The sequence below is a fragment of the Solanum verrucosum genome, unplaced genomic scaffold (genome assembly GCF_900185275.1).
Source record: "Solanum verrucosum unplaced genomic scaffold, falcon-dt-bn FXZP01000261.1, whole genome shotgun sequence".
Classification (NCBI taxonomy): Eukaryota; Viridiplantae; Streptophyta; class Magnoliopsida; order Solanales; family Solanaceae; genus Solanum; species Solanum verrucosum.
In genome coordinates, this window is record NW_026019969.1 from 13,136,791 (window position 1) to 13,148,378 (window position 11,588).

At 29.5% G+C, this 11,588-nt stretch overlaps 1 protein-coding gene across 1 annotated transcript; it reads left to right on the forward strand.

The window, feature by feature from the left end:
* On the forward strand, positions 1-4,383 carry LOC125815076 (uncharacterized). Its single transcript, XM_049494474.1, has 4 exons — positions 1-276; positions 346-396; positions 3,205-3,393; positions 3,697-4,383. The coding sequence occupies exons 1-4, from the start codon at positions 1-3 to the stop codon at positions 4,381-4,383; spliced, it is 1,203 nt and encodes a 400-aa protein (XP_049350431.1).
* Positions 4,384-11,588: the final 7,205 nt, after the last annotated feature.

Below are 11,588 nucleotides of genomic sequence, written 5' to 3' on the forward strand. Positions count from 1 at the left end.
ATGAGGGTAGACTCGGAATTCTCCTCCTCAATCCTCAATTCAAAAAATTTCAAGAACCAAAGAGCTGCTCGTTTGTACCAAAAATCAACCAAAATCCCCCAAAATTCGGATGAAAAGATCGAGGTGGGCGGCTGTTGCAGAGAAAGCTGTGGGAGTTGTTGGATATTGACGTGTGAGGTAGAAGAAAAATGCACACTGCTGCTGTTTGGTTCACGTGAGCTGCTGGATTCGCGTGGAAGAAAGAGATGCAGCGCGTACAGGGCTTGCTGGACTCGGGTCACACTTTGAGGGCTGCGACAGTGGACTGTTTCTCACATTTTTTTGGGTTCTGCTCGTTGTATTGAGGAAGAAGAACGAGAGTACAGGGGTGCTGGGTCGGTTTGGTATGCTGTTGCTGTATGTATTGTAATGTTGTTAGAATTGGGCTGATTTGGAAAGGAAATGGGAGTGGGCTGGGAATTAGTGGGAAAAAGGGAAATTGGAAAGCTGAAAGTAATGGGCCTGTTTTAAATAGGCCCAAGTTGGGTCTGAAAAATGGGTTTAAAGTGAGGCTAAAAGGGTTGGTTCTTGGAGTTTAAGAAATAGCCAAATTGAGTTAGAGTAACAAATTCGGCTAAAATCTAAGTAAGACGAATTAATATAAATCAATCAATGAGCTTCTTAATGTTAACAAAAATAAAATAATTAACTTAATTATAAACTAATCGACTCAAAAATATAAACTATCAATTAAACTAATTAACCAAATATTTAAATAAAACTAAAAACATTTTTTTTTTGTGACAATTTTCGAACATCCGTAAAATGTACTAATTATATATAAATATATATATTATATTAAATAAATAAATAATAATAATAATACAAATACAAAATGACAAAATTACTTGAAAAATGCTCGGATTTTTTCTTAAAGTCAAATATTTTAAATCATTTGAAATTTAAGAAGCTCGATGATTAATATAGTCCAAAATTGGGTGTCAACATTGATGGTTTTCATATTAGGTGTGCTGCACACATATATAATTTGATTGTTAGAAATGGTATAGCAATATATGATGATGGTTGCACAAAAGTTGAAACTGCATGTCATTTTATTTTTAAATGTCAAGTTAAGTCTAGACGTAGAGATTTTGAAAATCGTTGTCGTGAATTTAATCTTCCACCTAGAAAAATTCCAAAATCAGTGTGTACTAGATGGAATTCTTTATTTGAAATGCTTGAAGTTGCTTATGAATATAGGAAACCTTTACAAATGGTTTGGAATGCTCATAATTCAAATATGACATATAGACTTGATGATAATGATTGGATTGACATAAAAGAACTTATAGAATTCTTAAAAGTTTTTTATTGAACTACAAAAAAAATATCTGCACTTTATTATCCAACTATTTGCTCTGTTTTACCTAATATTTGTGCTATTTCTACTAAATTTTATAAATTCAAAAATAAACCAAGATTTGAACAATCTGTTAAGAAAATGATTGAAAAATTTAAAAAATATTTTATTCCTATTCCTCAAATTTATTTAACTGCTTGTTTGTTAAACCCACATTACAATGATGAAGGTGCATCACGAATGGTTGATAAAATATATTTTAATTTGGGTATTGATAGTGAAGATGATGAAACACCTAGTTGTCAAGATGTTAAAGATAGTATAAAAATTGAAGCTAGAAAATTGTACGACTTGTATAATTCTAATATAAGGAATGTAGTACATAACGAAGAACCTCAAAGTTCTAGGAGTAGATATAATAATGAAGATGATATTGATGATATGATAGATTGTATTATTGAACTTTCTCATAATGATAGAAATGATTTTGATGCATATATTAATCAAAATACAGAACCTACTACTATTGATCTTCTAGAATGGTGGAGCAATCGCGGCAAAGGATTTCCAAAACTACAACCGGTTGCTCGAGATGTGTTAGCTATTCAAGCATCTTCAGTAGCTTCGGAAGGCAGTTTTAGTGCAGCAAGATTTCAAATTGGAGAGCATAGATATTCATTAGCAGCAGATAGCTTGGAGATATCCGTACTATTTAGAGATTGGATTAATGGCGAGAGAAGGAGTTATGGTCGTCCACCTCTACCGACCAAATTTGAAAATGACGTTGATGAAATAATGCTAGATTTTAGTGATGACGGCATTGATGCAATGGAAGAACTAGCTAATCAACCAATTCCAGAGCATGTTACTAGAGAAATGTTAAATGATTTAAAAAAAGATTTCCTTGGTAGCATGAACTATTAAATTTAAATGTCTATTAGTATGAGTATAATAATTCGAGGTCTAATTCAAACAGAACCCTTCCTAGAAGGTGGCTATGTAGATTAGATTTTTTAATACTCTACTAATATTTTGTAACTCAACTTGTACTATTTAATTAATATTAATAAAAGTATAGGCTATTCGCCTTATTTTTTTATTATTATTGTCTTCAAAAGTTCAAATTTAACTTTTAAAGTGTGAAATTTAAACTTTTATAGTTTTAAAGTTTTAAATTTTCAAACTTTTAAAGTGTGAAATTTAAACTTTTATAGTTTTAAAGTTTGAATTTAAATTTTCAAACTTTTAAAATTTAAAGTGTGAAATTTAAATTTTTATAGTTTTATAGTTTTAAAGTTTATAATTTAAATTTAAATTTTCAAACTTTTAAAGTGTGAAATTTAAACTTTTTATAGTTTTAAAGTTTGAAATTTGAATTTAAATTTTCAAACTTTTAAAGGGTGAAATTTAAATTTTTATAGTTTTAAAGTTTGAATTTAAATTTTCAAAGTTTTAAATTGTGAAATTTAAACTTTTATACTTTTAAAAGTTTGAAAGTTTGTATTTAAAACTTTAAAAGTATAAATTTTTAAGTGTAATATTCCTAATTTTTTAATTTTAATAAAAAAATATAACTTATAACGGTTGGACCCGGTTTCCGGTCTGGTCCGGTCCAGTCCGTTACCGGTCCGGGACGGGTACACGTATTTTTTTCCGGAATTACCGGTTCCGGTCCGTCCCGGTTCCGGTTCGGTTCAGGCACGTGGTGTCCGGTTCCGGAACGTCCCGGTCCGGTAGTTCCGTTACCGGTTCCGTTGCCACCCTTCATACCAGAGTTCAAAAATAATCTTCTATCTGTCTCCAAACTCACTCAAGATCTCAATTGTTCAGTCTCCTTCTTTCCTGATTTTTTTGTTTTTCAGGATCTTTACAATGGGCAGGTGAAGGTGATTTGTAGAGAATCTAATGGTCTCTACTTCCTTCCTGCTCCAAAACACATAAAAGAGTCTCCTACTTACATTCAGTCACACAATGCTCAAGATAACACTACCACAACAACTTCTGCTGTTCTGTTGTGGCATCAGAGGCTGGGACACACCTCGTCAAAGTGTGTTAGCACATGTTATTCATTTTCCTTTCAAGTATAGCTCAGTAGAAATTCAGAATTGTACTATTAGTCCATTAGCCAAACAACACAGATTACCATTTCCACATAGTACTTCTATATCATCATCACCATTCCAATTGTTACATATTGATGTTTGGGATCCTTTTAAATTTCCTACATATGATGGGAATAGGTTCTTTGTTACAATTGTTGATGATTGTACAAGAATGTTGTGGTTGTTTTTAATAAAGCTGAAAAGTGATTTTTTGTTATTCTACAAAACTTTTGTAAATTGGTTAATACTCAGTTTGGTGTGTCAGTTAAGTCCATTAGAACAGACAATGATACAAAAAATTTTAATACTGAATGCCATCGCTTATGTATTTCACTGGGCATAGTACATCAAAGAACTTGTATTCATACTCCTCAGCAAAATGGGATTGCTAAGAGGAAGCACAAACATATTCTTGAAGTTGCCAGGGCCATCAAATTTCAAAGGCACATTCCTCTTAGATTTTGGGGTCACTGCATCTTAACTGCACCTTATATTATTAACAGGTTGCCTACTCCAGTTTTAAATGGGAAATCACCACATGAAGTGCTACATAAGTGCAAACCGTCACTACAACATCTGAGAGTGATTGGATGCCTATGCTTTGCCAAAAATATGTATATTAGTGATAAGTTCCAGTCAAGAAGTGTTGTTGCAATTCATATGGGGTACAGTGAACAAACTAAGGGATATATGCTCTATGACATGAAAGACAAACATTTCTTTCTCAGTAGAGATGTTGTATTCAAAGAAACTATATTTCCTTTTTCACTTCTTCCTTCAACTGCCTGGAAACTATTTCCTACCACCAATAGTCCTGCTGAAGCTGTTCTAGATAGTGTAACAGAACCTGAAATTCCTGAAGTCTCTCCTACTCACACAGCTCCCACTCAGCCTGCTACACCAAGGAGGTCTCAAAGAACAAGTAGTTCTCCTCCGTGAATGAAAGATTATATGGCATCTGTCCAAGGAATTCCTGATCATGACAAACCATTATACTTCATTGATCAATATCTTGGATATGATCATTTGTCTGCTAATTACCAAGCATATATATCCTCATTTGGGGCTGATATTGAACCATCTAGTTTTGAAGAGGCCTGCAAGGATCCTAGATGGGTTGATGCAATGCAGGCTGAAATCAGTGCTTTAAAATGCAACAACACATGGTGCCTAGTAGACTTCAAAATATGCACATTCAGTTGTCTAGGAATATACAATATGCAATATAATAAATAAAATAAAAAGTAGCATAACTAAAATAAAGGAGTGTGATGGGACTAGTGTGTTCATTAGATATACATGTGTATTAATTCAAGTGTGGCACAATGTCTTTCAAAAGATATACATGTGTATTAATTGATACAATTAATTACTAGATGAGGAAATTGACTATGTTTAGAAACCACACATATTGTTAAAGTTTATTGATAATTTAATTTTTTTGTTACCTTAGCTCAACTGGTCATTAAATGGAGAAAATATAGTGTATAAGTGACTAGTTCAATTGAAAATAGATTCTTAAAGTTCCCTTGGAGTCTTTTAGCCTTCAAGAGATTCTTATGCCAATAGAAATTAGAGAGAACTTCTAGTATCTTTTAATGTTCATTTACTTTATATGATGGCATGAGATAAAATTTTAACGGAGAAACATAGTCAATGAGAATTCATATAGTCTGTGTCAGGTGAATATTTTTTGTAGCATGCATAAAGGAGTAGTTGGAGCTGTCGCAGAAAGAGTGCCAATTGCCTGTGCCAGAACTGTTGTGGGAAAGGATAATGAACTCTTTCTTGGAGAATTGAGAATGACATATACTCACATGCTCCAAGCAGTGTGAGTATTAAAGCTTTCATTTATGTTAATCTTACCTCAATGTCACTAGATTTTATTATATAGTAATTATTGGCACCTCAAATGCAACATTCTATCACAGCCGTGTCGCAAGTTTATAAACTTAAGCTCAACATATTAAGTAGAGACATTGCTAAACTTGTTCCGCAGCTCCAGTCCAACTCATGTACAATACCAAATTATTCATATAATCTCTAGACTCATATTTGTAATCTTTTTTTTTCACCCGACTCATATTTGTAATCAACAAAGCAATATCTCGTATTATCTGAAATTTCCTTATTTGTCTTTTGTATCGTCTTTGACCACACACTATAAATGTCTAAGAACTAAGTTTTGCTTGTTGAAATACACAATTAAATTGTCAATGTATTCCAAATAAGCTCATTACCCTGGTGATCTGGTTCTTGTGTCAATTTAGGTAGGTAACATTTTGTTTCTTCTTTAACATACATATCAAAATGTCATGGTGGTAATATTAAAGATGGAAAGGAAAAAGTAAAAGTGCTTAACCTTCCTCGCAACTGCATTGTCCAAATACAATAATTTGACATCCTTTAGCATTGAACTAGTGTTAAAATATTTGATTGTTTTACTGTGAATAATTTTAATGTGTAAAACGTTACCCACGGTAACATTTTAGGTCTGTAATTTGCAAGATTTGATTCTAAATTTGCAAAACTCAATGGTCCGTGGATTTTTAATAAACGTTGTTGTAAGTAACGTGTTAGGCGTAAAACATACTTCAGAGTAACCTTTTATAAAACGTTACTCATAGTAACGTATTAGGTAGAAAACGTTATTCAGAGTTACGTTTCTTGATTTAACGCCGTTAGCCACAATATTTCACACCACTTATTTTTCTAAAAATAAAATATCCCTAAAATGTTACCATGAAGTACGTTTATACTAGTTTTGTAAAAAAATAAAAATAAAAATTATTTTAGTGAATTGATTTAAATAATGACTTATTTTTATAAAAAGTTCCTTCTTCTCTTCTTATATATTACTTGTTTTAGTGTATTAGTTTTAAAACACATAAAATATTTAATTTCACATTGTAATATTATTATTTATAAAAGTAAGAATTAATTTTCATGAATAAAAAGTGATTCATTTGATTGTAATACATTACGTTGGATGTTGTTGTAAACCATGTTTTTTAATAATATAAAGATTTGAGTTGTTTAATTCAACGTTCTAAAATATTTCGGTAAAAAGCAGATAGTTTTTTCTTTCTTTCTTTTTTAATATATTTTTTCTAAATTTTCTTACCATCTTCAATATTATTAAACTGAAATTAATATCATAAAATTAAATTTGTTTGGGCCCCAAAATATTCGGGACCTAAAGCGAGCATTTTATTAATCTCAACCCTGAGCTTCTCGTGATTACACATTTGCCTGTTCGACCAAAAATATTTATAGTTGCTTATTAGTAAGCATCTGTTTTTTTGTACTAAGTATACATATGTCGAATATATTTTTGACATACGGCTATTTAAGTTAATTTCCCTTTTGAGATATTGTGTGCATAAATAATCCTTATACATAATAAGGATAAATTACCTATTACACACTTTTTGTCCCAATAATTTCTATTATTTCCTACCAGTTCTAAAATTTTCCAAAATCCCTTATTTTACTCCCAAACCCCCAAACGCTCGATACATAAATTCTAACTCCCAAAATTAATATTTACCCTTCCTTATTTCACTCCACAAATCTCTCTTATTTTTAGTCACAGAATCTTGGTAGTTATTTTCATTGAAATTCAAAATCAGTGTCTTTTCTGTAGGTTAAGGATATTTTTAGACAAAAAAAGTTTTTAAAGGATATCTATGAGTCTTTTACTTATTTTTAAAAATACACAAAAATTTATAATTAAATAAAATAAGTGAACTTCAAATTTTCAACACTGAAACGTAAATTTGAAAAAAAAGAGTAGTAGTAGTAGTTATTATTTGGTAATAATTAATACAATATTTATAAATTTTTCATAATTTGAGTTGGTTATGAACTCTAAAAATTAATTATTCATCGATCATTGATTAGGATTCTTGTATTATTATTTATTCTTCCCATTATTTAAAATAAGGAAAAGGGTCTGAAATATATTTGAACTTTGACCGAAATTGTAGTAACGATACCAAACTTTGGAAAAGATCTTTTACCCCCTACACTATTTAATAGTGTATTTTAATGGTATATATATGCCCACGTGGACATCATAAATATTGCATAATTATAAATAATAACGTGTCCACATAGGCACATATATACCTTTTAAATACACTATTGAATAGTGCTGGGGGGTAAAAGGTCCTTCATAAAATTTGGTATCGTAACAACAATTTCGGTCAAAGTTAAAGTATTTTTCAGACCCTTTTTCCTTTAAAATACTAAATAAGTAAAAATAAATCAACAATTAATTATGGAATAGCACTGTTCACATCATTGCCACTTTGCCATGATTCAGCACACCTATATATGGGTTAGATAAATATGATTTCATATAAATTTAATACATTTTCTATTTTTTTTAATCGATTGTGTTTGTTCATGTATCTAATTGACAATTTAATTCTTATTTATTGTGATACATTTAAAGATACATTTTATTTCAGCTCACATACATTCTTCTTTTACAACCTTATTGTATCAGATACATTATTATCAACTTACAACTACAAAATGATACATTATGTAAGTTATACAAATCTTTCAAGACAAACAATACAATACTTATCAATTTAAACGAGATACATAAATAGTAATGTATCATGCACTAATTTTTTAGATATGATACGTAAATTTGAATTTATTCTAAATGTAACAATTACATAGCAACTATCACACAGTAATGTATCGATCTCAAATCTAACATCTTATGGGCAACAATTACTTATTTAATGTATCTAATATAAATATAATACTTATCAATTTAAACGAGATACATAAATAGTAATGTATCATGCACTAATTTTTTAGATATGATACGTAAATTCGAATTCATACTAAATGCATCAATTACATAGCAACTACCACACAGTAATGTATCGATCTCAAATCTAACATCTTATGGGCAACAATTATTTATTTAATGTATCTAGTATAAATAAAACACTTATCAATTTAAACAAGATACATAAATAGTAAAATGCAAAGTAGCAAAGATATTCATGATGTATCTTCTCAATTTTTTCGACAATTTTCAATCAAAATTGAAAGGATCTTCAATAAACTAGGAGAAAACTTTTGAATCTCAAAATTTTCAACAATTTTGGATCTTCGCTGAACTGGGAGAAGAAAGAATCTTGAATATCAATTTTTTTGATAATCTTGAATCAAAATTGAAAGGATCTTCGATGAACTTGAAGATTCAAAAGGATATCGTTTGTCCAATATCAATTCCATCAATTGTGTATCCTTCATAACTCATCTCGCTTACCCAAAATTTTGACAAAGAGTTTTTGAATCAAATCTGAAAGGTTTCTTCATTGAACGGGAAAGCAATTTAAATTTTGAATTTCTTCATTATATTAGGATTTGTCTCTGTATGATTGAGAGTAATTAAGAAGAAACATAAGTGTAATTTATGAGATTTAATTAATTTTTCAGATTTTATTCCCTTTTTAGCGCAATTTCTTCATTTTTTTGTATTAGAATTAATGTATCCGGATGATGAATTAACGTATCCGGATGGTGACTTATGTATCCGGAAGATACAAATTTTAAGGGATTATTGTAATTAGAAAAAAATAGGAATAGGATGTAATTTTACTCTTTACACTATAAAATTTATGTAAGTTATACAAATAATAAATGACTCCACGTGGTCATATTTGTTTAAACTTAATAAAATTATTTTTAAATTATAAATAAAATTAAATCTCTTTATAACAATATCGTTTGTCAAAATTTTAATTATTTTAACAAAATGTTATTATAGAAAAACATAAAGTCAATTTCAAAAAACTTAGAATGTTACATAAAGGTTTGTCGATACCAACATATAAAGTACATCCCAAGTAAGTGATTGGAAATTTGACATATTTCTATAACTAATGATATTATTGATCCTTCGAATATAATATTGTAGATATTATTCCCTCTGTTTCTAATTACTTGTCTAATTTTAAATTGACACACCTATTAAGAAAATAATTATTGACATAGTGAGTTTACCATTTTACCTCTATTAATTATGAAGTGGATGAATTAAAAATTTAAGATTTTCAAGAAGTTCTATCTTTTTCAAATTAATTAATTGAGGATATCATAGGTAAAAAAATGTTATTTCTTAATTTGTCAAAATAAACAAGTAATTAGGGACAACTAAAAAAAGGAAAATGGACAAGTAATTAAGAACAGAGGGAAGTAGTAATTAGGATGTAGTAAGAAATAGCTTTTGTCTTTGTTGATGAGTTAGGCCAAATATTTTTCTAGTTAATATCGCAATGGTCATTCAACTAAGAAGTTTTATCATAAAAAGTCATTTAACTTTAGTTTTGGGAAAATGCATAAGTACCCTCAACCTATGCCTGAAATGCATAAGTACCCTCAACCTATGCCTGAAATCTCAGAGACACACTTATACTATAAGGTTCTATTACCCCCGAACTTATTTTATGAATAATTTTCTACCCCTTTTGGGCCTACGTGGCACTATCTTCTGGGCCCAGCGCGTGTTGACAATTTTTTCAAGCTATCTGGTTGATAGTGTCACGTAGGTCGAAAAGGGGTAAAAAATTATTTATAAAATAAGTTCGGGGGGTAATAGGACCTTAGTATAGTATAAGTGTCTCTGGGATTTCGGGCATAGGTTGGGGGTACTTATGCATTTTCCCTTTTAATTTTTACTTCAAAAGTCACTCAATTACAAGTGTTTACTTACAAAGTCACTCAATACTTCTGATTTTTACTTCAAAAGTCGCTCAATAAACAATTTCTAAAAAAAATCATTTTAAGTCATTTGTTTGATTTATTATCTGCAAACAATTTAAATAACGAAATAACGTATTTAATAATTAGGTAATTTTATTTAAATTAAAGGTAATATTTTCTAGTAATCAATTTTTTAAAAGGAAAGAACTGTGAATGTATTGTAAATTTTTTAAAAAGGTTTAAATGAATTATTTTTTAAAATAACTAAATAACGTATTGTAAACATTTTAAAAGAGGATTGAATGGATATTTTTTATTTTTTATTTTAGAATTCGATTTTAAATAAAAATTTCATGTAAGCAAAGTTTAATGAAAAAAATAATTAAATAGGTTGTGTGACTTCATAAGTAAAATATTTTTAATTGAATAACTTTTGAAGTAAAAATCAAAGTTGAGTAACTTTGTAAGTAAAACACTTATAGTTAAGTGACTTTTTGAGTTTAAAAAAAACCTTAAAGTTGAGTGACTTTCTGTGATAAAATTTCTTAGTTGAGTAATTGTAGGGCATATTAACTCAGCTCAACCTAAACCATTTTTAAAAAATAAAAACTTCTATTGGGCCCAATTTTAATCCGTTATTATAAGACTCTTTATTTGCATTAATGTAATGTATGTTCTCATATTGAAAGTATAAATTACTATTTATTTCATATCTTCTAGGATTTATCTATCCATTTATAACTTATTTTTGTTATTTACTTGAGTTGAAATTCAAATTGTGGTTATAAAAGCTAAATAACAATATATTAAAATTATTGAGATTAAGTGGGTCAATTGGGCTGATCATCACCCAACCTGATTTTTAGCCAATTTGAGCCCAAAGTAAACTTGGGTGGGTCATGACCCAACTCAATTTCTATTTGAACCTATTTTAATAGCCTAATTTCAATTCGACCTACCAACGTAACACCCCTAATTATAACATAACTTGAACGAGCATTCCCAAACCCTATCAATCATTAATGGACCATGAACTAATTAAATGGCCATTGACCTAATTATTATTAATTAGTAATAATATACAAACTTAAAAAGAAAACCTCCAAATAAGAAAAAATATAGCTAGGTTAAATACAGAAGAAGATATGAACCACTTAGAATATTTCAAGTGTAGAAGTGACCAACTAAAGTGCCAATTAGTCTAAAAGTGTCTAAAAAAACTCGGTTTAGGTCAGTAACCATTTTTGTGTCTCACCAACCAACTTCAACAAAATTTTGACTCAATTTCTAATTGGTCATAATTTTGCACTTGCCTTCCTATATATAGTCCATTCTATTTTGTCTCTCTCATCAATTTCATTTCTTTTCTATCTTCATTGGCAAATCAAAACTAAATATTCTTGTAAAAA

Bases quoted from the DNA above. Each gene is read 5' to 3' on its own strand.
- LOC125815076 (XM_049494474.1), top strand. From the start codon at position 1: ATGAGGGTAGACTCGGAATTCTCCTCCTCAATCCTCAATTCAAAAAAT. The intron at 277-345 runs GTCACACTTTGA...CGTTGTATTGAG, and splicing joins ACAGGGCTTGCTGGACTCGG to GAAGAAGAACGAGAGTACAG. The intron at 3,394-3,696 runs GTTAGCACATGT...GTTAATACTCAG, and splicing joins GACACACCTCGTCAAAGTGT to TTTGGTGTGTCAGTTAAGTC.